This window comes from Mustela nigripes, chromosome 6 (assembly GCF_022355385.1).
Source record: "Mustela nigripes isolate SB6536 chromosome 6, MUSNIG.SB6536, whole genome shotgun sequence".
Taxonomy (NCBI): Eukaryota; Metazoa; Chordata; class Mammalia; order Carnivora; family Mustelidae; genus Mustela; species Mustela nigripes.
In genome coordinates this window covers 55,090,465-55,118,201 of record NC_081562.1, presented here as the reverse complement: position 1 = coordinate 55,118,201, position 27,737 = coordinate 55,090,465, and the positions used below count along the sequence as shown (strand labels likewise).

The window sequence follows — 27,737 nt, the reverse complement described above, 5'->3', positions numbered from 1 at the left end:
GGCCTCACTCCATCCTACCTGTTCTCTCTGCTTGAAGGGCTCCCCACTTCATCCTTGCTCACCAGAACTCTGCTGAAGCCTCCAGAACCGCCTGCTTCATGAGGCTGACCCTGATGCTTGGGCCGGGACCTAATTTTCCCTCCCACTGACTTACAGCTATGCTCTGATACTCAACCTTGTAGCTCATTTCTTTAGGACAAGAAGAGAACCAAGAGTCCCTCTCTTCCATCTCGGCGTTTCCCTTGGTGTCTTCTATATAGCGAGCACTCAACACATGTGGGTTCAAGGACAAATGAATGACGTGGATAAGAACAACTTATCAAATAAACAACGGCATCCCTTGGATTGTCTAAACCTCACGCAAGGAAAGGAAAGCCTCCTCTGGTACCTTCTTCATGGTTTTGATGCAGGATGACTTCTGGCTGTGTGTGTATAGAGTTTCCAGGATGGAAGAACGGTGAGAAAAGAATGCGAGGTTTTCTCTGCTTCAGAATATGCTGAAGGAGTTCATAGAGCACATCACCTGGAAAGAAAAAGGAAAGAGAATTAGAGCAATGGCAATATTTCAGTGAACAGACTGAGCTTCGACCCTCTGGGTGGTGCTGGACTGAAGACGTACGGCGAGCCAGGTCCACGTGCTACCCACCCCCCTGAGCACACGGGGGACACTCAGAGGGTTGGAGGGATGTGATTGTTTTTTTTCACTGGACTTTTGAAACTGTGCAAGTAATATATGAAAAAAGTTTTAAAAACTTTTTTAAAGTTTAAAAAAAAACCAGAAAGAAAACAAAAATCACCCATAATCCTATCGCTGAGAGAAAAAAGTCCTATTCCCACCATCCATCTATGGTTTTAGAGTTAGAATCAGGCTTGTCCTAGTTTTGTATCTCTCTTTTTCCTGCTCCACTAGCTTCAAAATGAGGGCCCATCACGGGGATGCACCAGACTTTACTGGACATTTCAATGATTCCAATTTATTGCTATTATTCTTGTGAAAAAATATTCTTTTCAATCTTTGCTTGCATTTCAGATTAACTAAAGAAGGATTATGCAGTCACTAGTATGAACATTTTTAATGTTTTAGAGAGCTCTTCCAACAGAAAAAAAAAAAAAATTGCCTTTTGAACCCACCCTAATCCCAGGCAGGAAGAGAATGAGGACAAAAAAAATGCACAAGTCCGGTCAGAGGAGCTAACTAGTGAAGATACCCTCTAAAGAACTGGCACATTCTGGGATGCTTACCTCCTTTAAAAATACACACAGGCATTGTTCCAAAGCTCTACCGTCTCCAGAAGATCATCTCTAGATGTCAGCCCCTTGAGGAGGTTCGTAGGGGCTGGTCTGAGCTAGGGCCCTCTGTTCTGATATATTTGGTATTTAAAGTGTCCACTGAGTAGTTAATTAGGGGGAAAAAAAAAAGCCCAAACCACAAAAAAGTCCCCCCAAACCTGCCATGGTCTTGTCCCACCCCTCTGGCTTAGATCCAAGTTCAAAAATGCAGGTGGGTGATTAATCTTTAAAATACCACAGGCTTTTCTGACTGTCCCCCTACGCCCTTCCACATACAGATATGCAATCAGCAATTGTACCAAATAATGGGCTTTTGTCTCTAATTTTAGCCATTTTAACAGATACTTTAATTAAGAACTTAATTTAACTGCATATTTTGGGCTATTGCTAAATTATTTTTTTCTTTTAAATTCTGTATGAACCTGAGAAACGCTCCATATTAATTCTTTTCTTTCTGCAGACCCCTTGTACCGAATAAAGTTCAAGGATGTTCTGTTCTAAGTGATTCTTTAGATGCCTTGGTATCTTTATTTTGACTTTGTTCCTTCCTCCACCTTCGAGTTTGGGTGGTATTAAGTATGACTTAGTGACACTATTTATTATTAGGATTCAATAAAGCAGAAGACTTTAAAGAGCTGAAGGCAAGCATGTCATTTGGGCATTTCCTGATGATGACATGAGGGAGAGGATGCAGAGGGGTTCCGCTCCAGACTTGGAAGAATGTTCTAGGGAAGGTAGAACCGTGGCACACACGAGTGCATTTTCTGAGCTGGGAAAGCTTGGAGCACTTCTAATCTGAACCTAGTAGTCATGGTAATGTCGTCTCTGACGAGAGGATACAGAGCCTGAAATACAGTCCTATTTTAATGATTCATATTTTAATCGCTTACAAAAATAAGTCCCTAATCAACACTTTGTTTCTTTTGGTGTAGTGTAATGTCTTCCTGAACTTTCCTTAATTTACATGGCCTCACACCCGCTGGGTTTTATCCTGTGGGTTTGAGCAATGCTTTATTTCGGTAGTACGCAGAAAGAGAGAACGCAACACTGAAAAATGTGTTCCTGATGATTAGTATTACTAAAAAAAATGGCCAGTAATTAGTGCATCCATTTTGGAAGAGGAGGCCAGGAAATATAAATTTAGTGTCTGTGAGGGTGTTCAACTTTGCTCGCTCAGAGAGGCAGGCTGATGTGGGGAAGACACAGACTTGCAGATGTAGGCCGCTCTGACCCTCTGGGCCTGGTGACCTTGAACATGTCCCTAACCTCCCTGTGAAATGCAAAGGCCATCTACCTTCCAAGTCTGCTGTGTGGGTTCAACGAGGGAGTGTGGTGAAGCCCCTAGAGCAGGCGTGCTTTCTGCACGTGTTACGTGCCACCCTCTCCTCAGGGGTCACTCCTGGGGCTCCGGAAGCTCCGCTGTTTGCTGAGTCAAGTCCAGGCAGGTCACTTCTGTTTTGTGTTTCCATTTCTCTAAGCACATCCAGAAAGCGAGGCCACAAAGCAGAATGGGGAAGAGTCTAGGCTCTGGAGTCAGACTAGGGTCTTAGGCATGTCCTTTCCCCTCTGGAGGCCTCAGTTCCTTGGTCTACAAAACGGCCATGTTAACAGCATCTGCGTTATAGAATCCGTGTGAGGAAGGGATGAGCTCATCACAGGGCTTAGCAATCAGCAAGAACTCAGCAAACAGGAACTGTTTTTGTGACCTCCGCTCTCCCTGCCATCATCACTGTTCTTATTGATATTATGACAGCATGTAGGACAGACCTGTAGACCCTTAAGGTAGTCTCTTAAGGAGAACAAAGGAGTGTCTGGGTCATGGTCATTGTTCTGTTCCCCCTGCAGAAAGGTCAAAGGTTAATCGAGGCCATCTACCCATCTTGGCTTCTCTGCACCCCTCCTGCTGAACTCTTCCCCTGGGCCTGGTGGGCAAGCCCCCAGAAAGGCTGATAGGCGACCCCCTCCCCCGGACTCTCTCAGTGCTGGCTCTCTTCTGCCTCTCATCCCAAAGCTGGCAAAGGGAGCCGGGCAGACAAGGTTCATGTCTCAGTGTGCAAGAGAAAGCAGGGGAGGGGTGAACCAAATGGAATTCTGCCAGTTCCTTCCCTAAACCATAAGCCCGGGATGAGAACTAGTGAGATAACATTCCTAAGTGCCACCTAGGATGGCTGACTAATGGGTGTGAGCATGGGCAAAAGGTCCCACGTCCCAAGCCAGGAAAAAATTGATTCTGAAGACTGTAAATGATGGCCATAGATGGATCAGTCCATTCACAGACATATGTTTCCTCGGCAACCAGGGGCTCAGTTGGGGAATGTGGCTGGCTTACAAAGGCATCAGTACTATGGGGGAGAAACCAACTTACGGTGCACAGCCTGGGTATGTGTGGTTGGCAGTAATAGTGTGTGCCTGATAATAGCTTGGAATCTTAGGAAGGATTCTAGAGGTTACTTAGATCGACTCGAACTTGTGTTCAGTAGAAGTCCCCTGCCTCCCCTTCCCTTGCCAAGAAGTAGCTTTGGCTGAGTACTTCCAGGGATGGGCGGCCGGCCACAAACACAAGCAAACCATTTTTGGACGGCTCTAGTTGATAGGAAGTTCTTCTGTTGAGTTGGAACTTGGCCTCCCCTGCAAACTCGTGTACCTCAGTTCCTAGTCTTGGCTCTGGAACAACACAGAGCATGTGTCTTGTCTACAACAGTTTTCTAAATAAATAAAGACGTGCCCCCTCTCCCATCCTCTCCCATCTCTACTGCCTCCTATTCCCTCCAGCCCCAAGGCTGTTCTCTGGGTACCCTTGAAAATGTTCGTACCTACACGGAAGAGCGCATCTAAAAAGTAGTATTAACAAAAAGATCTCTGGAATAAAAAAAGATTAAAAAATAAGTTACATTTATTTGCTTGCTGAAAATAAAGAGCATGAGCCCTAGCACTGTATATCTAACTTAGCTGATGACCACTGGCTTGAATTCAAAAGGCACTTGTCAAAAAATTCTTGGCCCATTTGATTTGTGGTAAATCGTCTCTGTCTTCCCATAAAAGCAATATCTACTGCTAACTGCAAAAGTTGCAAGGGAACCAAGGCTCCTGTTTAAGGGACAAGACCTATTGTTGGTTTCTCTCTGTATCTTCATGCACACGTGCATGGTTCACGTTGACACATATATGTACAGAGTGGGGGCTCCCAGGAAGCTAGTGAGTTGCAGGGCTTTCACCCGCATAGACTCCTGGGAAGAGCCCTAAAACCATCCGTGTCCCCCAAATTATAAGCTTCAGGCCCCATGAAACCTAGCTATCCCCCCGGGTGCGTGCACACACACGCACATGGATGAACACGCACCTCTACAACACAGAAACCCACAGACTAAACACACGTGTAATTCTGTAGTGGTGATCCCGATGTGAAAAGCCAGGCATCCACTCTGGGAATAAGAAATTCTATTATTGTATTGTGATCTATTTCGTCGGATAGTTGCAAGACTGAACAAACCTGCCACAAGTTGTCTTATCAATGTTCCTGGTGTCTCTGAAGACTGAGAACAGACAGATGCTGTTGGAAGGGGTGGTGGGGTTAAGGTTTCTTTCCTTCTGAGGAAAGAGCCCGGGCTCTGGGGCAAGAGGTCCCAGGTCCCCCTTGTCAGCTGCAAGCCCTCAGGCAAAAACTCTTTCTCTGTGAGGCTTAACTCTACGCTTAGTGAAACATTCTTTTGTCTCAACCGAGAATAATACCACAGACTTGGCAGGGCTGATATGAAGATCAAGTGAGATGATATGAACAAGCACCAGCCCCACGTCTGCGATAATGTGGGCTCAATAGATGGCACCCCCTGTGATCTGGTAATTATTCACAGACGTGTCTCAAAAAATCTGGAAACCATTTGCTTTGCTTCAACACTTTTGTATTTAAAGCGCCTATACAAGTTTCATGAAGTCACATTCATATGTATTGAAAAAGTGTTTTCCCGGCTGACATCATTTCACATAGACATTTCTAGCTCAGTCTCTCTCTCTCTCTCCTAGTTCACAATTGTATCTTCAACCCCTTTCTACGGGATTCTTCCCTCTGGCATTTAAACATTGTCCAGTTTTTCCTGTTTTCTGCACACACACACACACACACACACACACACCCATCTCTTGTTCCCATCTTTCCCTCCAGGTACTCCTCCTGGTTCTCTGGTCCCAGCACAGCTAAGCTCAGCCATGGAGCTGTCCAACTCTATTCTTGCCACTTCCCTCTGCTTCTACTGCTGACCTCCTTGTGGTCAAACCAGAGGGCAATGGTCAGTACTTGGGGACTCTGCTTTTCAGCAACGTTCATCAGTAGTGTTCACTATCAGCCTCCTTCTAAAATACTTCATGGCTTGGGACATTCCTACCCCTCCTGGTTTTCTTTCAACTTCCTCCAACCCTGTAACAGTAAGGCTCCTGGTCTCCCACTAGTCTTTCTCTCCGGTAATCTCATCTACTCCCATGGCCTCTGTCAGCCCATCCACGCTAAATCTACTCAGGCCAGGCATTTCTTCTCAACTCTAGAACCTTCAGTTATCTCCTAGATACTTCCCTCTTGCATGACCTACAGATACCACACGGTTAATATGTTGAATGTGAAAGTCTTTACAACCCACATGGTATTTCCTAGTACAGTGAATGCCCAGTTGTTCAGACCAGAAACCCAGGAGTCATGTTTACTTAACTCCTCTACTTCTCTCATCTAACATCTAATCAGTCACCAAGACTCTCAGACTCTGCCTTCTATATGCTCCTGGCATCCTCCCTCTCTCCCTGTTGATCCCATCTTACTTCAGGTCACCATCATTGCTCTTGAATGCCAGCCAAGTCAACTGCCCACAACCACTCTTCCCCTTTGCCCTTTGTTGTGCCAATCTCTGCTTAAAACAGTTCTATCTGTCTATATCATAACCTTTAGGTCCCGAACATGATCTGCAAGCCCCTGTATAACCAATAACTATTGATGAATAGTCATCAAGCCACAGCATATTCTCCAAGATTCTTTAGCAAGTCCCATACTGTGGGTGGCTTGGGCACTTCCTGTTTTTACAATTACAAATAGGATTGCTAAGGGCATCTATCCCCACCCTACCCCCGCCATTAGACAGTGTCCTTGGGATACTTTCTTCAAATGGAATTATCAGTGAAAGAGTCTGATCACTTTTAAAGTTCTTATGCATTCCCTGTTCTGTCGAAGGCTGGACCTATGCATGGCATCACCTACAGGGCTACCCGGGGCCCCTCCCCTGGGGTTTCACTATGTTTAACTTCTCAAGTTCAGTAGGATGAAAGCAGAATTTTAACATTCTTAATATTTGCATTTCTCAGGTGATGACTTACTGTGCACATAACCTCATGTGAAGATTATCTGAAGTAATACATTCTTAAATTTGCACACTCTTCTCTTTTCTCTCTCTCTCCTGTTTTAATTCAGATTTTAATTTCCTTTTGACCAAATTGTTAACAAAACAAAACAACAGTGCGAGGGTGGGAGAGATACGTTTCAGATTTGTCATCATATTCTCTCTGCTGGGTCCTTTCTGCCCATGGTAGATGTTCAGGATGAAGTCCAAGGCCTCTGGTCCTTCCGGTAAATTCAGCAGTGAGAATGTCAAGGCAGGCACTGGCCCAGGGAGATCCTGCTGGTGGCCATGACAGGCTCCTCCAACTGGGCAAATGCTTGGTTTTCCATCTCTGTTTAACCTTATTTTCTGAAAATTCCATTCAATTCACTTTTGCAGGCTGATGAAATGACAGGCCTTTTTGTTAAATACAGAGTGCCTCTGTAACTACAAACATAAGCTAGTCTTCTACTTAGGAATAAGCATCTGGGGTTTAGCTTGATATCTGTGTCTGAGACACAGAGATCCTGAGAAAAAGGGAGCTGGTTGTGGGAAAATCTGAATATTGTCTTTAAGACAAGAATAAACCAGTTAGGAAAGAGATACCGTAGGACAACTGCCTTTAGCTGGATGCGGAACATAAAGAGACACTATAGAGAAACAAAACAATAAGCCTGTGAGGAAATAGGAATATTGTAAAATAAGCATGCGCCATATTAAAGGAAGTATGTTTCAGACATTATAATATCACACCGTACGGCAGAGGGGTTGGTCATCACCACCGTTTCACCAATGGGAAAAGCGAAGTGCTAAGAAATTAAATGACTTTCTGTAACTGACCTATCTAAGCATTTCTCTGATGTGTGTACATTTTTTTCTTCCTTTTTTTTTTTTTTTTTTTTTGCTCCATTCACAGACAATGGAGAAGAAAGAGCCAGTGCTGGGTATCTCAACCAAGGGTCATGCCTGCTGCAACTCCCACACTCCTCTGTGACCCATCCCCTCAGATTCTGCACCTTGATTCTAAAATAGCCTGTTGACCAGACATTCAACCCAGCAAGTGCACCTACCATTGCTTAATAGAAATGAAAAAGCAAGTTGGTCCAAGGAGGAACTTTAAGAAGATAAAGATCAGTATTTTTCACTCAACCTTGAAAGAAAATTTCAGTATATTTGAAGGTCACAAGCAAAGCATATTCCCAAAAACAAAGATTTTGGTGCATTGGAGAGGGAAGAAATAATTCGCAGAATTACATTCTGGCATGTTAAATGACTGATTTACTTAGTAAACCCATTATACATTTTTTGTTTTTTTGAAGGAACTTTGAAAATGGGCTTATTTCCCATGTTTTGGCAACAACAAATAGTCTAATATGAATTAAATTAAGATAACTTTTGGATTTTGTTGCTGTTGTTCTCATAAAAAATGCGCACATAAATCCATTCCACCTCAATGTCTTATACTGGATAACTCTAAGTAAGAATTAATATCAACACTAATTTGTCTGTTCTTTCTTATTCATGTGTTTTCTCAAGTTTCAAAGTAGTCAAATAATCAAATACCCCTTTGAATTGAAATCATCCCAGGCCATTTAAGGTACTAACTGCTTAGTAGCTCAAAGAGTAGGTAAAATTATCCTGTACACGTAAAATTTTATAAAGTTACAGGCACTTCACATTTATCCTTTAGCTTTGCAAATGTTATGAATTCACCATCTTACATCTTTTAACAGGGAGGATATTCCAAAGACAATATCCCATTTATCTTCAGCCTTAAGATCTTCAGTTTGGAGATAATATAATTACTTAAAGCACATTCTGCATGTTCCCTGCTTTATTATAGAGTTGAAAATGGAGAACTTATGTCCTGGAAATGGATGAGATAAGTGCAGTTTGTCAAACTGGCCAAAGAATGTGGAGTTCAGAGAGGCTACCATATTTGGACCTAAGACATATTAACATTTCAGGTAATCATAATTCACTGGGTCCCCTTCCTTCCTCTCTACATTTGAAATGAGTTGTGTTGAGGAGAATGTTATTTCCATATACAGAGAGCATAATTCTGGGGAAGGCCAGGCAGGAAACAAAGCTGGGAAGAAGCTATAAACATCCATTCATGGTGACGGGGCAACCAGATACTTTTGTTTTATTTCAGCAGCCCCATGACTAGTGCGAAGCTGCTGCTGATTCATCTTGGGCAGTAAAAAAGATTCAAAGAAAAACAGAAAGAACTGGGTGAAGTATAAGTTTTACAGGGCATACAGGTTGAAGGAGATCAAAGTATTTATTCATTGCCTATGGGTTAGGAGGTTGTGCTGTTGAACAGAAGCTGAACACTGTTTCATGCTTGAAGCTGGGCTGAAATGCTAAGAGTAGAAGGAAGGTCAGGATCCATATGGTAGAAATTCCCATTTTATGGAAGAAGAAAATATGGGCCAATGAAGTATTGTGACCTGTGGAGAAGCCATGTAGAGAACCTGGGCCTCAGGACATCTATGACATCAAATGCTCAACCAGAAAGTCCACGTCAGGAAAAATAGTGGCAAATGTGCATCTGAGAGCTAAAAAAGATTTTCTATCTATACCTTGTCTCTACCTAAGGGGAATGTTGGCAGGTAGATCATGCCTTCGTTACCCTGCTATGTGGCCACATCACGAGACGGTCTTCTTAACTCTTTCTTGGCTCTGTTTCCAAACCCTCTGACAGCATCCCCCTGTTCTATGGTTAAGTTTTCTTGCAGTCACCACTGGCAGGTATCACCTTGAAATTCTGTCCATGCTTTCTGGTAGATGCATTAATTAAATCACCTTCAGAATACATTTCTCTTACTCCCAGCTCAATGTAGTGGGAATAATGCTCCCATCTACTCTTCTCCACTCTGGCCTGGCTCTGGTCTCAGAATTCCAACTGCAGAACAGAGCATGTCTTTTTGAATGCCGTAGCATCCCTTGGCCAAAATGAGTCTTAGCCCTTTCTTCTCATGAGCTCCTCATCTTAGCTCATCATTCTGGCCCTGAAGTCCTATTATTTTACTCTCCTTGATCTTGTTCTGGATTTCAGTTTCTCCAAATTAGTACTGTCACAAGAACATTCTAACTAGGTCTCTTGTTTTTAGGGACCCTATGTCCACCCCATGCACCGATGGCCAAGGTCTGCTCCAAAGGGAGAGCTCCAATTCTATTATTCCCCTGATCAAAACCTTCTAGTGGTTTCCTACTATCTGCAAAATAAAATTCAAACTTCTTGACTTGGGCTTCAATGGAGTCATGTGTTGGGTCATCATTCAATCAATATTTGTTGAGCACCAACTGGATACCATGCACTGTGCTAAATGCTGGAAGCAAGTCAGCTTAACAAGACACAGCCCTTGCCCAAATAACTTCCTACTCTAGGAGAGGGACGCGGAATAGAAAGCAATCACGTTTAACATGGGTGTGTGTGTGTGTGTGTGTGTGTGTGTGTGTGTGTGTGTGTGTGTGAAGAGCCATGCCGGAATTAGGGTATGCTCTGTGATAAGAGGAACAGCACCTATCCCAGGCTGGGGTGGGAAGAGGTGGAGGAGAGGAAGGCAGGGGGCAGTCAGGAAAGCGGGGATCGAATCAGGGAAAGCTTTCCTGGAAATGGTCAGCAAAACGTCAAATATGAAACGGCAATCAGACAAGCTGGGCAGGGGTGATGAGTGATGAGGTACAGTGTTTTAAACAGAGGATCGAGTTTGCATGGCCTTATCTCTAAACTCCATTCTCTACACCAATTGATACAGTTCTTCTTTAACACCTTTACTTACCTCTGCCTTCAGTTGCCTTTCCAGGCTTTCAAAGTCTGGCTCCACCACCACACCCTGGAGATTTTGTTTGACAAGCCAGCCAAAAATCACCTCTGCTATCCCTGAACCTCCTCAGCCCATACTTTTATAACTGGAGCATGGATTTGCTCAGTACATACTCACCAAGTGAATTTCTGCTGCCTCTTAACTGGGGCCTAAGCACCCCATGACCAGCCTAGCGCACTGACTTCATCTGGCCTCCCGCCTCCTGCCTCTTCCCTTCATCAGATGGACTACTTCACCATCACTAAGCTGATGCTGCTCCAGGGACCTGGAATGTTCTTCCCCGGACCTCCTCAGTTCTACCCATCTTTCCTACACCACATGAACTCATTCCTTCTTTCATAAGCTCCATCGTAACCTGACCTCTCTTCCCGCTACAGCTTCCTTTACCTTTAGGTTCAATGTAATCCTCTCTCTCTAATTGGACTGTGGGATCCTGTCCACCTTCCGCATGGCCCACTCTGGCAGAGACCCGACAATGGCAAGAGACGACTGGGAAGCTGTTGCCCATCTTTGCTTCCAGCTTTGAGCGGAGAGGATCTGGTTTCTAAAGTGGGCAGAGGTCACTAGGGAAAAAAATAAATCAGCAACAAAAAGGAGTACCTGAGATATGTTGGGGGCGGTGGGGAGACTTATAGACTCATAGAGGAAAGCCAGGTGAAGGGCAAAGTCAAATCCTATCAAAATGCATCACTGTGTCTTCCCCTGTTTGCCTTACATGAATGGTTTTTCTGGAACACACTAAAAAGAGTTAAGAGATTCTTTCCTCCAGAGAGGTGACTTTGCCCCTTTAAGTATACCTTTGTGTTTTCATGAGAACAGACAAAGGAAGTATTTTTGCTTTAAATTAAAAGGAACTATTTCGTTTCCTTTGAGGTTAGTTTTATTTATGTCTATGGTCGTTCTAGTTTTCTTATTCGGAGACGACAGAAAGAATCAATGATTTGAGACAAAATGTTTCAGGTATGTCTTCCACCATTCCCTGGCAGAACCTCAAAAGTGATCTGTTTTTCAGAGATAATAAACTTTGAAGTTTCAATAACATCTCTACTTTTGGGGGAAACTTCCCTTTATCATTTCCTCCTATCAACGGTCTGCGGCAATTGGGAAAAGCGGGGGAGACACTGGTCTGTATCCTTATCTCACCCCCTGTGATGGTGACGTTTCCTCGTGACGGTTAGTTTATTAACCTCTGGCAGGCCTCCAGGAGTAAATAAGGGTTGAACATCGTTGGAGCTATGCCAGGAACTCATGCAGGATCTTTGCCCTTTGTCAAGACAAAGAGAGTCTCTGCCGGACAAGTTACATCAAAATGGGCCACAATGAGACTAGAGAGAAGGAGGGTCTGTTGGTACTTGATGAACTAGCCCCTCAGGGGGTATAAATCCCAGACCAAAGGTCCACGTTCACATATGGAGTTCCCAAATAACTATTTTCTAAATATCCTAATGTTTAAGAAATGAAATTAGAAAGCATATTTGAAGTCTTACCTAGGTCCGCAATACACTTTGCAGGTACAAAAGCTCTTCACTGAATCGAATCTTCCCATGGAGTTTTAGAGGCCCTTATTTTGACAAAACTGCCTAGTTACATGAGCCTGAGAAGTCTTCCACATGCACTTTGCAGGATTTCTATAAGCTACAAGATGCAACACTTCACACAATTCAGTACTTCAAAGGGTGTCACTTGAAGCCCTTTGAGTTTATTTCTAAGCTTGCCGTAGCTCCTAGGATCTCCACCTCTTCCCCCATCCTTACCTCCTGTTCCCTCATGTCTGTTCTTCCCACTCCATCTACCTTAGCAGGGCTCAAGCCCCTTCTCTTCTGTCTTTGGTTTTCACTGAGCAGCTCACCACCCAAACTCACTCCTAAGCACCTCTTTCAAACGTTTCAGAATCAGAAGCAACGCAGAGTGAAAGGGCTGGAATGCATTCTCTTCTTGATTTGGTGGCCACAACTAGATCCCTTAAGTCCCAGTGTCTGTAGGTCCTAAGTAGGTTTCTTCTCCCAACCTTCAAATTTTCCCCTTGATTTGGAAGTTCTTCCTCTTTTCCCCTCAGACTGACTTATATCAGCAGGCTCTTTCCTCTATTAAGCTGAGGTCATCGTCTTTGTGTTCCTGGTGGCCTACTGTGGGGATTTCTTGGGCACGGTGAGTGGTAGCAAAGACCAACCAACGGCTAACAGATTGTCCCTGCTGAGCACGTGTCAGGGGTCCAGACTCTCACCTGAATGAGGAGATCGATAGCGAAAGTCCTCTTTGGTCAGCAGCAGGAGAGCTTTGCCATTCATTTCAAACGTGTTGCTGTCAATTGGTCTTAAAGAAAACTCATTTTCAGCCCACTTGAGCCACTGGGCTACGTCATCCCTGCTCCAGTAAACTGGCTGCAAGCCTGTTGGAGAGAGAGCAAGGCAGAGAGAGGGAGGGAGAGAGAAAGAGAGAGAGAGAGAGAGGAGAAGGTCTTGTCAGTTAGACAGTTGGAATAAAGGGAAAAGCTTTGTGAATGGTTAATAAAATTGAGGGTCCATGTCTGAAGAGCCTTTATGTTCAACTCTGAATCCCAAGTTAAAGCTCAAGATTTATAAGTACCAAAGTGTGGTATCCAATTAACTATTTATTTAGAGGCAAAATAAGACAAATCCTTTTTTACGTCTTCAATGGACCCTAGGTCTTGGTGCCGGGTCCTTCTTTGTCCAGCCCCTGACGCTGTCTTGATCCCAGGGATGCCCTAAAGCTGAGGCTCTTCGGTGGCCTGAAACACGCACGGGACTCAGAGTCATGACAGATATCAGTGTGCTTTGGAGGGGACCTTAGCATCACAGTTGAGCTGATTGTCACCCACTGTCCTTTTGAAGTGAGAATGTTCCAGAGCTGGGCTTGACCTTTGAGAGCTGCCAAATAATGAAGTGTTCCCTGAAGCTTCTTCCAGGAAGAACAATTCACTTAGCCTCTGGGAAACTATCAGGCTAGCCTCTGGGAATGAGAGGGCAAAGTGAGGATAAAAGGTCTTCTGCCTTTTCATTCTACTTTTTTGATGTTAGAACTTCCTGGCGGGGGTGGTACTTGGACTCTGAGTAGGACCAGAAGTGGGCCAAAGGGAGGGCTGCAGCTTAGGTTAAGAGGGTAGCTCAGGCTGGATCTTTCTGGATGCCTGTGAGTCTATATTTTTATTTCATTTTGCTGTTATGAGAAATCTTTGATATATCATTCAAGTGTTTTAGAACAGTGGTTCTCAAAGTGTGATCTCGGGACCCCTCAGGGTTCCCAAGACCTTTTCAGGGTGTCTATGAAGTCAAAACTCTTTTCATAACAATATTAAGAGGTTACTGACTTTTTCCCACTCTCATTCATTCAAAAGTATATAGTGGATTTTCTAGAAGCTATATAACACGTGATATTGCAGTGGACATGAGAATCCAGCCATTTTCTATGATGCCAGACATTAAAGAGACTAGCAAAAATGAAACACAATGCCACTTTTCTCGCTAATTTTTTGTTGTTCTGGAAGATATATTCATAAATAGATACTTAATGCTAATATAAGCTTAACTTACTAATATAACTTAACTTACTAAGTATTTTTTAAATTCTCAGTTTTAATTTCCAATACGGTAAATATAGATAGATAAAATCCATATGAGTGAAGCTCCTTGGGGTCTTCAATAGTTCTTAAGAACTGAAAGCAGTCCTGAGACCAAATGATAACAAACGTGTTGGAAGAGGCTAGAAGCTCAACATAGCTTCATTCTTTAAAACTATATTGCATGAATTAATAGTTCAAATACAATGGAGTCAGGGTTTGCTAAGAGGAGATTCGGTCTCCCCAGTAAGTTACTTAAACTTGCTAAGGAGACTCGAGTGTGCTATCAAAGAGCCCTTTAGCTGGATCCTGGAAAGAGTCACCTTTTCATCCTTAAGCATCAGAAAGAACTGTCTGGTCTACTTGGATGGGCTGCTTTTCCTCCCTGGTGGACAAGGGAACAAATAGCTCAGATCTCTTGGAGAAGGTCCAGGGCCTCTGGGCATGACTATTGGCTCTGTCTTCCAGGTGGCTGCTCCCCTGCAAAGTCTAGTTTTGAAGAACGGCAGCTGGCTTCCTTGAGCTCTGGGGAAGTCCTTTCTAAAGCAGGCTATCGTGTAGGGCACCAAGAAAGAACTATGGGCGCTGGGCTCATCAGAGAAGGGCATTTAAGAGTTCTTCTTGTTTTGTACATTTAATAGTTTTACATTAGAAAAAAAAAGTGTCATCATAAAATAAGAACATGTAGCATGCTCCTGCTCTATGATCTTGAGACTAAAAGACAGCCACTAACGAGTTCAAGGTTTTGTTTCTGCCTCTTAACTGTGCCAAGAAGTAATGCCTATTCAAATGGTCCTTGGATATAAAAGGTTCCCCCACTCTTTCCAGTGACCTTGAAAACATATCTGGAATTGCAGTGAAATGGGAGTGGCCCTGAGATGGTTCTGCAAGATCTCAATTTCTGAACCGGTAAAAATCCTTAATGTTTACTTCCTATCATCAGAGGTGTCACCTTTGAACAGGAACAGCACAGTGATTAGTGACTTCTTACTAGAACGTTCCCTTTCCCCTCCTTCACACAAACAGCATGGGTACAACCAGATACTGGGATCCAAGTGTGAGGTTCCAGTGAAGCTTGGCCTAGGAAGGAGCCTGGTCGTAGGTGGGCCACAGAGCAGAAGATGCTCAGTCAGAAACAGGAAAAATGATGGGGTAGCTTATTGGAAGTGTGAATGCCAGAGCAAATACAGAACCGAATCCCACTCAGGAGGGGAAATGAGAGTAAAATGCTGAAGTGTCTGCAGAGATTCACTGAACCGGAGGGAGGCGGGTGAGAAGGGGGTGGGGGACACAAGTAGTAATTTGAGGTTCTTTATATTCTATGGAAGAAAATACTCATGAGTAATCTTTTCCCTAAATACAAGAAGAGTCACACACTCCAAACAGCCTTGCTGGTGAAGGGCAACAGTTTCTCTTTTCACTTCCCATTAATGTCTCCCACAGCCCAGTCCCTGAAGCCTACGCTGCGGAAACCCCCTCCCAGGGAACCGACCAGAGTGCTGCTCTGGGCCGTGTGCAAAAGGGACCCATCGAGTCACCATCAGTCCGGTGAATACCAAGGCAATCCTAGCAGGTTTACAAAAGTGACCCCAACAAACCTAGCCACCTGCTCAAGGCCTGCCAGGACACTGATCAAAGTCACTACTCTTCCTTTAGCATAAAGAGAAGGTAGATACATTTGCCGAGCTTCTGGAAAGAGGCTTGATAAACTATGGTGTTCAAAGTCAAGTTCTACTGCTGTTTCCTCTTTAATTCACTAGAACGACTGAGGAAAAAGAAGCCCCTTTTCCTCGAACCTAATATCTCTAAGGCCTGGGAATTACAGCATCTAAATGGAACAGAGCCGTGGACCCAGAGGCAACTCTGTCTAATTAGGACCATTTAATTTGCTTAATAGTCATTTATTAAGCACATCTATCATCTAGCACTCTTGAAGGACTTTATAAATATAAGTTCATTTAACTGCATTGCTCACAGCAATCCCACGAGATAGGGGTTTGGATCAGGGAACTCTGGCTCAGAGTATGGAAGGGATTTGCCCAAGGTCATAAGGTCAGGGTAACGAGAGGGGCTGAGATTCGAACCCAGGCAGTCTGGTTTCAGAGTCTGTGCTCTTATCCCTCACGTTATGCTTGCACACGCATTTCCCACCCGGAGTCAGAATTCAGATTGATTTTCAGTATCTATTAGGGATTCAGAGAAGACTGAGTCAACTGAAACCTCCTCATCCCAGACTTTGATCCTGGGAGGCCTTCTCCAGTTACCAATAGACTAAAAATAGAGCAAAAAAAAAAAAAATTGTATATCTCTGGAGAAGTAGATTTATAAATGGGAAGAGGAGGGAGGTGTAGGTGGCCCTCTGCTTTGAACACATCCAGGAATAAAGTGCTGCCCTCATTGGCTACTCACGGCTCACTGGCACTGGTCTTGAAACTTGACATGGCTCACCACGGCTAACCTAACAGAAGCTGCACAGGCAAGGTGAAGGAGAACTCTCACACAGAACTGCCCTTATGGTTTTCTCTTGCGACGTTAACTCAACAAACCTGAATCATACTGATGTTACTTATCATTAGTAAAAGGAAGAGAGAGACCCTTTTCCTGTGCCTCTGTCACACTACTTCCTGTGCACATTATAAACCGATGAGAGCATACTAAAACCTGCATTTTTTTTTTCTTTTTTTAGATTTTATTTATTTATTTGACAGACAGAGATCACAAGTAGGCAGAGAGGCAGGCAGAGAGAGAGAGAGGGAAGCAGGCTTCCCGCTGAGCAGAGAGCCCAATGTGGGGCTCCCCAGGACCCTGGGATCATGACCTGAGGGGAAGGCAGAGGCTTTAACCCACTGAGCCATCCAGGTGCTCCAAGACCTGCATTTTTAATGTCAGTGCATTTCAGAGCAATTTGAGAACTTTGTAGAGAAGAAATGAACTGCTGTGATTAAGAAAATTCCCAAGAATTCTACTGCATTTTTTTTTTCAAGTAGGTTGAGTGAAGTTCATGGTGTCACACCCTTTAGTGACATCCAGGCCCTAAATCTCCTTCTAATGGTTCTTCGAATCCATGGTCAGAGGAGCAGCCACTTTCATCAGCACATTGTTAGCCCGATTTCAAGCTCTCTGAGTTACATTTAGACTAATGATGGAAAATGCACGGGGAGTCTGGAAGCTGGATTTAACCCCCACAGCTCCCATTAGTTAACAGCTGATTTGGGGCAGTTTCTCTCTGGCTCAGTGGCTTCCTCTGTAAAATGAGGGACTCAGAGTACATGATCTCTGTTGCTTTCTGGGTTAACATAGTCAACACCCTCCCATGGCATCTGACTCCGAAAAACCAAAGAATACAAACAGCTAGGACCTTTTTTCTACCGAACTACTCCCTCCTCACGATGACGACCCTGAGATTTTGAAACTTCCTGAAAGATCTTCTGAGTCTCGGAAAACAGATTAAGTTATTTTAAGTAGAGTGTGGTGCTTAAGAGTGTTTTCTTCTATTACGGTTCTTGGAAAAGTTCTAAACCGGCTCAGGCAATAATAAACATGACATTTTGACTAGGTGCTTTCACATGTATGACTTCACGTGATTCTCACAAAAGCTCCGTGAAATCTCTCATGTTCTCATTTCAGTTTAACGGAGGAGGAAACAGGGGGCTAGGAGTCACGAGGCGATGGTACCGGTCTGAATGAAATTCAGTTCAAGCTCTTCCGCTACAGAATGCATTCATCAAAAACATCCTTTGTCCCAAACTGTCTGTGTAAACGGGATTTTGATGCTGATTCTGTGGCTGATAGGACAGAACTGTAAAAGAGGAGAAGAACCCTGGGGAAGGAGTTAGCCCAACTGCCACCCATCTTTATGAAGCCGGGAAAAATGAAGAGGCTGAACCACGATGAAGCTGGCCCAGGTTCTGTTTCCAGCTTCTCCATGCTGTGTCATAACTTGATTCAGTGACATAGAACAATTTCTGTAACCCTTGACATGAATGAGGAAAAGTTATCACTTCCTTGCTTAGTCATCTCGCCTTCAGATTAAATGTCCTAAACTGGTCTAAACATAACCTCTCTGCTGTAGTTTTTAGACCCTCCGACCCGCCCACCTCTACCACACAGCAGATTTAGCTCCCTCCCTTTAAACATAGTACCGGGGAGTTAGACCAGAACCCTCTTCCCCCAGGGAATATGCTTCTATTGATAACAGTAGCTACCAGTTGTTGGGCACTTAGTCTGAGTATTTTCTACAAAGATTCTTATTCTCGCGTTATAAATGAGCAAAAAAATGCGGCACACATCACCGGGCATGGTGGATCCAAACCCACATGGTCTGGCTTCACGGTCCCAGCTCTTCAAACCCTGCCGCACCACTTCTCAAGGACCTCATAACCACAGCAAATCCTTACAAGAGCTTACTGTGTCCAGGCACTGGTCCCAGTGCTCTCTGTACAGAACTCACTGAATCCCCACAGCAATAATGTATGATAGAAACAAACACTATCCCCATCTACAAAGGAGAAAACTGGGGCTCAGGGAACTGAACTGACTTGGCCAAAGTCACACAGCCAGGAAACGGACAAGCCAGCTGTCCGTATATTATTAACCACCTGCCTCTCTGTCTAAGCTTATCTGGTACTTTGGCAGGACATCAAATTAAAGTCCTGACTTAAAAAAGAACCAGAGAACAGTTTCGGTGGTTGCGTGAATTTCCACGGTGGATACGCATGCAGGCACGGAGAACCAGAGCACTAGTTCCCAGCTGTATGAGCTCAGACAAGTTACTCAACCTCTCTGTCTCTCACTTGCCTCGACTGAAAAATGGGGACAAATTCCAACCCATGAGTAGGTACTACGGAATCACGGACAATGTGCTTATCAAATGTGAAGAGGCCACAGAGTTAGTAGAGAATAAGATTATACAAATGACAATACGAAACACATAGGACGCTGTGTGGAATACGGCAAGCATCTAATACATACTAGTTACTCTGAACCACTGTTCTCATTTTTGCTTGCCCTTCCTGGCACATACATAGCTGGTGTTTGGAACCCAACCGTACGAATGCACGTCCATCAATAGTAGATTTCATCTTGTTACTTGTACCATCATTCCAGCATGCTGCAGTCTCCCAAGACTTGGTTCTATTTCTAGTAACAACCACACTTCACAGCTTCGCGTCATCTGCAGCTTTGATATGTGTCTCACCTCAACAGGTTCCTGACAAAATGCTGAGGAGGTGTGGGCTGGGGTGGGAGCACTCCGTGGACCCACCAGCCACCTCCTTGCAGACAGACACTCATCAAGTTATTGGCTCCTTTCGGGCGCAAGTGTTCAATGATCAACCCACGTACACGCTCTGGTAGCTGGATTACATTCTGCCAGCTCTGCCAAATAGACACCATCTAAAATTCAATGAAATGCTTTCTTCGTGTCCATAAATATGTAACTGTAGCCTCACTGGAGAGGCTAGAGGGGGGAGAGAAGGCGCGGGTGCTTGGCTCTGAACGGACAACTTTTTCCTAAGTGCTCACAACATGTATGTTTCAAAATCTGTCCTGAATTTCATCTGGAAGTCAGACCCTGCTAGCTGTTTTTAGTCGGCGCCTACACCCTCTTTTCCTTTTCGATTGTGAATGATCAGGTGAACAGTGGCTCAGATTCTTTCTTTCGGTACCTCTTCGGTTTCCTACAACCCTCAGGGTTCACCGTAATGGCCTGCAGTGAGCTCGGCCTTGTAAGCCCTGCATTCTCCTATGTCATTTGTCCAGGCCAAGAGTCTTGAATTTATTTAGAACAACTTAGATTCACTTTTACATCAATTCTCCCATATTGGGCTTTAATTCCCTTATGTCAGTGTTTGCCATTCTTGTTTCAGTCTGACAATCATCCTCCTTGATGGGAGAGAAAGAAGAAAGAGAAGTTGAACAGTTTGGTTTTCTCTTTGCCTCTTGTCAGTGTCACTCCATCCGCCCCAATCAGCATGCTAGTACTGTGCTTATTGTTGTTGTTGTTTCTTTAAAGATTTATTTATTTATTTGAGAGAGAGCAAGGGAGAAAGAATAGAGGGGAGGGGCAGAGAGAGAGAGAGAGAGAGAGAATCTCAAGCAGGCTCCCCGCTGAGCACAGTGCCTGCTACGGGGCTCAGTCCCACGACCCTGAGATCACGACCTGAGTTGAAGCCAAGAGTCAGATGCTTAACCAACTGAGCCACCTGGGCGCCCCGATGCCATCCTTATTCTTAAACCCACCCACGACATTCCTTGTTTCCTCAAGGAGCTTCCATGGTGAATTTTCAGCTCACTTAGTTTTAGCCTTCTAGGTCTAAACGGCTCTTGTACGTTTTCCTTTTCAGTAAGTTTGTCTTCCATCTAGTATACACATCCTTTAAAATTTGAGCTTAGCAGGTTGGTACACACAAAAGAGCGGGAAGACAAACTGGCTTCATCTTTCTGACAAACAATTTGGTGGTAATGTAAGAGCTGTATCAATGTTAACGTCTGAGAAGCTACCTTAAAACTTTAGAATACAGAGAAATTGTTCATGCACAAAGATGTTCACTGAAGTGTTCTTTTTACTAGTAAGAAACTGGGAACATCAGTAAGGACTAGTTAAGCAAACCACAGACAACGTCTCTGATAGAAAATTAGGCGGCCAATCACTGAATGTTTTTAAAGAGTATCTGTTTGTATGGAAGATTATCTGTTTGTATGATAATCTCAAACAAGGCACAGAAAAATATCACCAGGAAACATCAAAATATTAATGGCCAACGGTTACACCATAGAATCACAGGCAATGCTTACTATCTCCTTTTCATTTTATTTCCCAATTCTTTATATTAAGCCTGCATTACTTTTTTAAGAAACCTATTTAAAATTTGAGCTTCCAGAGAACGTCCCCACTACAGCCTCATCAGCTCCTTCAGCTGCCTTCCTCCTCTCTTGTCCCAGTAAGTGCAGCTCATGTCAGAAGTTCATTTTTTCTCTTCTTTGCTTTTTTTTTTTTTTAAAGATTTATTTCCTTACTTGAGAGAGAGAATCTCAAGCAGACTCCCCATTGAGCGTGGAGCCCAGTGTGGGACTTGATTTCTCAACCTTGAGATCATGACCTGAGCTGAAATCAAGAGTTGGGTGCTTAACCGATGAGCCACCCAGGTGCCCCAGAAGTTCACTCTCAAAGGCACCCTGATTCTCTGAATTGTGTGTGAGCACTGTGGATCAGGACACCACAGCTACCTCTCCTCTAAATGTCTGAAGGCACATGTCTGAAAGATCATGTCTTAGATTTCTCTTTTCCGATTCTAAGATGATGTTTTCCTTCTCAGCAGAAGTTCTCATCATTTCTACTCTGCCAACTGATTCTTCCTCATTTGCCAGACCTGAGGCCAAATTCCAAGTGTTCCTTATCATTTCTTCTACCTTCTGGAGATAGAACTGCCGATTGTTAGATGCACCTGTTAAGAGTTAAAATGTGCACGCATGGAGCTGATGGGGATGGCTCAGTGCTTCTCACATCACACCTGGCGTGCAGTGGTCCCCCAGTGATGGCAGACCATACAGAGATCCCCAACCCACCTCTGGGCCAGCTGCGCAGCCTGTGACTGCTACCCCTCCCCGACCTGACACCATTCTCATCAGGCGGGCTACTCTAGCTCTGAGAAACTCTTTGCTATCACCATTCGTGGCCACATCCGTGGCATCCCACATCTATTCTGTGAGGGAGTTAAGGCTACCACAGCTGTACTTGCTGATGCAATTGAAGCTCAGAGAGACAGAGGGACTTTCTCAAGGTCACAATGGGCGTAGGACCAGAACTCCAGCCCCAGGTCTTCCGTATTAATCCAGTGAGCTTTGTCCGGGTTGAAGGATGCAATGATGGATATAAAAATCCCTTGCAAAAAAAAAAAAATCCCTCTGCAACACACAGTAACAATGCAAGGGCAGTAGGGATAATCAGTCATAAACTCAACTTCTCACGGCAGGTTTGATTTAGCCGTAGATCCAGAACTTTGAGCAGTGCCCAGAGGGCCCTCTCTACCCTCTGCAAAGGGAGTTGTGGCAAGTAGGGTTTACCTTAGGATAAACCCTCCAAAGTAAAACCAAGAATCATCAGAGCCCTTCAATCTGCTTCTCAGAGCACTTTCCAGGAGCCTCTTCTGCCTCCCTTCCCTCCCTGACGGCCAGTCCTCCAGGCTTCTACACTGGTCTTCGTCTTGGAGGTAACTCCGAAAAGCCCAGCATTCTCAATTCTCTGGGTCTGCCTTTAACCTTGGAGCTGCTATTTGATCAAAACTGCTTTCAGTACACAAATTCTGTCACTAGGGAATTAAAAGTTCCAAAACATTTCCTATTTTTGTCCTCAAGGTTACCCTGTTTCTCAGCACTGAGTATTTAAATAGAGGTTAGAAGGTTCTACTTATGTCTTTTGGCCCAAATCCCAAAAGCAAGAATACTATAGGTTCACGTTTAGATCCAAAGTCATAGTCAATTCCCTTGAAAATACTTTTATTATAGACTTCATTTGTGATTTTTTTTTTTTTTTTTTTTTTTTTTGCTTTCACTCAGTTTTATCCACAAAAGGGTTTTATCAGCAGACCTGTTGACAGCAAAACTGGCCCAGAGCCTGCCACTCATCCTCACAAACATGACTTAGGAGTCCTTTCCATTTCTGCTGTTGGGCAGCAAGCCCAATGTGGTGAGAGGCATGTAATATTTTAGATAAAAGCTTGGGTTTTGGACTCAGTCCTGAGTTCAAATACTGATCCTGCCACCTACTAGCTCAGTGGTTTTAGGTAAGTTATACCTCTAAACCTGTTTCCCCAGATGTACCATGAGGCCAAGAACAGTACTTAACTCCTTTGGCAAATTTAAGTATGAAACGAGAGAACCCATATAAAGACTGGTCTGGAACACTCCAAGTGCATTTAGAGAGGTTGAGTAGGACAGATACTGGATAGCAGGTTAGTTGCACTTTGCCACACCTGTCCAGGAGACCAAAGTGTTTTCTGCAGCCCACTGGGGCTTCAGAAACCAGAGCAAGGGTTCTCGCAGGCGGTGTGAAGGTTCTGGCAGGAGCTATGGGGCCAGGACAAGGCTTTGAGGAGGGGGCACTGGCATCGTCAGTGTGCATCATGGGTTGGGAGGATGGCTCAGGAGGAGATGAGAGAAGGGTCTGGAACAGATGAGAGACTGGAGGAAGAAAGCCCATTGAGGTCCTGGACTACAGTGAGGCAAGTGAAGCGCTCATTTTGGGTGCAAAATTTAAGGTAGTGCCCCAAACTTAGTAAGAAAAAAAATAATAACATATATTTTGGGAAAATTTTTAAATTTATTTTAATGCATTATTAATTGCATTGAAATTAATTAATATGTTATTAATTAACATATTTTAACATTAATATAATTTAATTAACATTAAAATAATAATATTAATAATATGCATTAAGTAATGCGTATTATTTTAATGCATTATTGAAAAAATCAGAACGAATGCAAAAAAATCAGAATGAACAAAATATCGACATTTTAACTAAAGTTCTATTGAAAACAGATGATTGCGCACGTAGTGTCAATAGAGAGGGGCACAGATTAGATTTTCTTACATTTCAGAGATAATGGACCCCTTTGAGAATTCAGTGAGAGCTACGGACCCTCTTTTGAAATGCACAGGCACAAGCACGCAAATATTTTCCTGCAATTTCAAAGTTCGCAGACTACCTCAAGTTTATGTAGGGACTCCTGGATAATAGGGATAGTTTTCTTCAGCCTGGCAAATACAAAGGTGCCTGACAATAGGTACTGGCAATTCAGGTAAGAATAACAAATAGCATGGAGGACATGGGGAGTTAGAGAGGAGAAGGGAGTTGGGGGAAATTGGAAGGGGAGGTGAATCACGAGAGACTATGGACTCTAAAAAACAATCTGAGGGGTTTGAAGTATTGCGGGGGGGTGGGAGGTTGGGGTACCAGGTGGTGGGTATTATAGAGGGCACGGATTGCATGGAGCACTGGGTGTGGTGCCAAAATAATGAATACTGTTATGCTGGGAAAAAAAAAAAAGAGCCAATTTCGGTGTGAGAAGAGAAACACACATACATCTCTCCTGATATCTTGGTGGGGGGGTAGAGAAGAGAGGCAGGAAGGATGTCCTCGTCTCACTCCAAAGTGTGCATGGGGCAATGGAATGGGAAAGGCGACTTTTGGGGGGGGGCCACTTCCTTAAGAAACGTGCACAGTTGCCCCTAGATATGGAATGCCCCTTCCTCAGGTATTTTAGAAATCGTGGCTAACATATCACAAGTTTTTATTCCTACCAGTGAAGAGTAATCACTGCAAATTATTTTAAGTTATGAACAGTGAGGCACCTGGGAGAGGAGAGACTTCACTGAAGGAGAGATGGGACTGAAGGACGGATTTCTACAGGAAAGAGGCAATTAAGGGCGGCATTTCTGACACGGCAGGGCAGAAAGATATTGCTGATCTTTATGCACACTTTTCAAGAGGGTCCATTTTTAAGAGAGGAAAAAAATATTGGAAAAGAGATACGAAGAGTTGAAAGGCTCCTCCAGTAGATTTAGGGGGCAAACTGAAACTGCTGGGAAAAGCGGGTGAGAAGGTTTTCTAATCAGCAGTGGCAACGGAGGCGTGTGGAGAACAGAAGGATCTCGTTGGATTTGCATGACCCACACCACACAGATGATCTACCACGGGTGTCTGAATAAAGAAGAATGCATGTCCTTTCTTTGCCCCTCTTGCTCTTTTAAACCACACAGGAAAATGGCTTGTGCAGGCCACAGTCCACAGAACAGTCCTTTGCAAAGTGTAACAAGAGCAGAACTCATTCTCATTCCGGACGGGGCCTGATGGGCCCTGTCACTGGCATGGGAGAGGCTTTCTTTTGTGCAGTTCAGCTGCGCCTGGTCCCTTCCCTCCCAAGTTCTCTTTATTCCAAGGAAACTTAAACAAGCAGGCTGCCTTTTCTCAGGATGGAGACAGTCCCTATTATCACCGAGTCCTGTGGGGTGACCAGGAGGCTGGGAGGGAGGGGTGGGGGAGGAGCCAGGAATAGGGAGCCTGAAAGAAGCCTTTAACTTTTTCAAGGCTCACTCCACAGGCCTCGGAAAACACATCCTCGGCCCCAAAGGCAGAGGAGAGCAGGGTTCGAGCAAGCTAAGGGACTTGGAAGACAGTGCTTTTCTGGAAAATGTCCTCTTTTCAGGGGAACTCTGCCTCCTCCTCCTCCCCCACTTCTTCCGTCACTTCCTCCCTGACACTTGAGAGAATGATTCCAAGTGTTTCCAAGGTCCCATCGGCTGCCTTTTGGGGCCCCATCCGCTCTCCTTCCCCAGGCCGCCTGAGCCACAGAGGAATGGGCACAAGGAGGGGCCCCCAGACGGCACAACAGAGGAGGGTGGAACCGTTTCAACTGCCTCTGGACAGCTCAGGAAGATGTCAACAATCAAACTTGGGAAAGCAGCTTCTATTTAAAGAGAACGGTGTAGCATGTGTGTGTGCCTGTGTCCGTGTGTGTCACAGACTCCTCTCCACTTCTCCCCTTGTCGCTTCTGTGCTAAGGATCTTCATGGGGAATGGCGGTTGTATAGTTATCCATTAAAAAAGTTGTCATCTTTCTTCTCACCCGTTCAATTCCCTGGTATCCGAGGTGTGACGGTTACTAATCCTCTGGTTTTCAGGGCTTAAGACGGTCACTGGGGAGTCGGGAAAATGAAACAACACAGCAAAAGCAACCCCATGCCACCTTCCAGAACAGCAAGCACACTGCAGTCAAAAGGAGACTCTCTCTTGCTGCCCAATATACTTCTCTGTGTCTCTGCCATCTGTCTTATCCACAGTTCAGGTTATTCCCTCCACTGGACAAAGGCATGAAGGCTTCTGGGAAGAGGAGGCTAGTGGAGGGAATGCCCTAAGTCAACAGGATCAGTAGAATCCGTTTACACCTTACGTTGGTTAGGTAGTCAGATGAATGTGTCGGAGCCATTAGCGAGGACCCTCATGTTTTAAGGACAGCAGGGCGGTGGGCGGGGGGTGGCTGAAGCAGCCAGGAGGCAGAAAAGTAGAGGCTCCAAAGGGAAGGAGATTATGTCCACTTTCACCTACAGATGTTTATGATATAGGACTCTTTTTTAAAGATACTCTTTATTTTTTTAAACTTTTTTAAAAATTTCTTTTCAGCATCACAGTATTCATTGTTTTTGCACCACACCCAGTGCTCCATGCAATCCATGCCCTCTCTAATATCCACCACCTGGTTCCCCCAACCTCCCACCCCTGACCCCTTCAAAACCCTCAGATTGTTTTTCAGAGTCCATAGTCTCTCATGGTTCACCTCCCCTTCCAATTTCCCTCAACTCCCTTCTCCTCTCCATCTTCCCTTGTCCTCCGTGTTATTTGTTATGCTCCACAAATAAGTGAAACCATATGATAATTGACTCTCTCTGCTTGACTTATTTCACTCAGCATAATCTCTTCCAGTCCCGTCCATGTTGCTACAAAAGTTGGGTATTCATCCTTTCTGATGGAGGCATAATACTCCATAGTGTATATGGACCACATCTTCCTTATCCATTCGTCCATTGAAGGGCATCTTGGTTCTTTCCATAGTTTGGCGACCGTGGCTGATTAAAATGCTTTAAAGTATAGGAATAGAGGGAACATTCCTGAACTTCATAAAATCTATCTATGAAAGACCCACAGCAAATATCATCCATCCTCAATGGGAAAAAGCTTGCAGGCTTCCCGTTCAGATCAGGAACACGACAAGGATGCCCACTCTCACCAATCTTGTTCAACATGGTATTAGAAGTCCTAGCAACAGCATTCAGACAACAAAGAGAAATAAAAGGTATCCAAATTGGCAAGGAAGAAGTCAAACTCTCTCTCTTTGCAGATGACATGATTCTTTATATGGAAAACCCAAAAGACTCCACACCCAAACTACTATAACTCATACAGCAATTCAGCAATGTGGCAGGACACAAAGTCAATGTACAGAAATCAGTGGCTTTCTTATACACTAACAATGAAAATACAGAAAGGGAAATTAGAGAATCGATTCCATTTACTATAGCACCAAGAACCATAAGATACCTGGGAATAAACCTAACCAAAGAGGTAAAGGAACTGTACTCGAGGAACTACAGAACACTCATGAGAGAAACTGAAGACACAAAAAGATGGAAGACCATTCCATGCTCTTGGATCAGAAGAATAAACATTGTTAAAATGTCTATACTGCCTAGAGCAATCTACACTTTTAATGCCATTCCGATCAAAATTCCACCGGTATTTTTCAAAGAGCTGGAGCAAATCATCCAAAAATTTGTATGGAATCAGAAGAGACCCAGAATCGCTAAGGAAATGTTGAAAAGCAAAAATAAAACTGGCGGCATCACGTTACCTGATCTTAAGCTTTACTACAAAGCTGTGATCACCAAGACAGCATGGAACTGGCATAAAAACAGACACATAGACCAGTGGAACAGAGTAGAGAGCCCGGATATGGACCCTCAACTCTATGGTCAAATAATCTTTGACAAAACAGGAAGAATATACAGTGGAAAAAAGAGAGTCTCTTCAATAAATGGTGCTGGGAAAACTGGACAGCTATTTGTAGAAGAATGAAACTCGAGCATTCTCTTACACCGTACACAAAGATAAACTCAAAATGGATAAA

The 27,737-nt window shown here is 44.1% G+C and overlaps 1 protein-coding gene across 4 annotated transcripts in view; it reads right to left on the bottom strand.

The window, feature by feature from the left end:
- ETV6 (ETS variant transcription factor 6) overlaps positions 1 to 27,737 on the bottom strand; it is a 232,327-nt gene that overhangs the window by 32,200 nt on the left and 172,390 nt on the right. For 3 of the 4 annotated variants that reach the window (XM_059402612.1, XM_059402613.1, XM_059402615.1), the window contains 2 exons: positions 12,702 to 12,866; positions 389 to 523 (listed from right to left, as the gene is read on the bottom strand). In XM_059402612.1, the coding sequence (XP_059258595.1) occupies positions 389 to 523; positions 12,702 to 12,866 (300 nt within the window). The remainder of the gene's footprint in view (positions 1 to 388; positions 524 to 12,701; positions 12,867 to 27,737) is intronic. The other variant, XM_059402614.1, reaches the window with a different exon arrangement.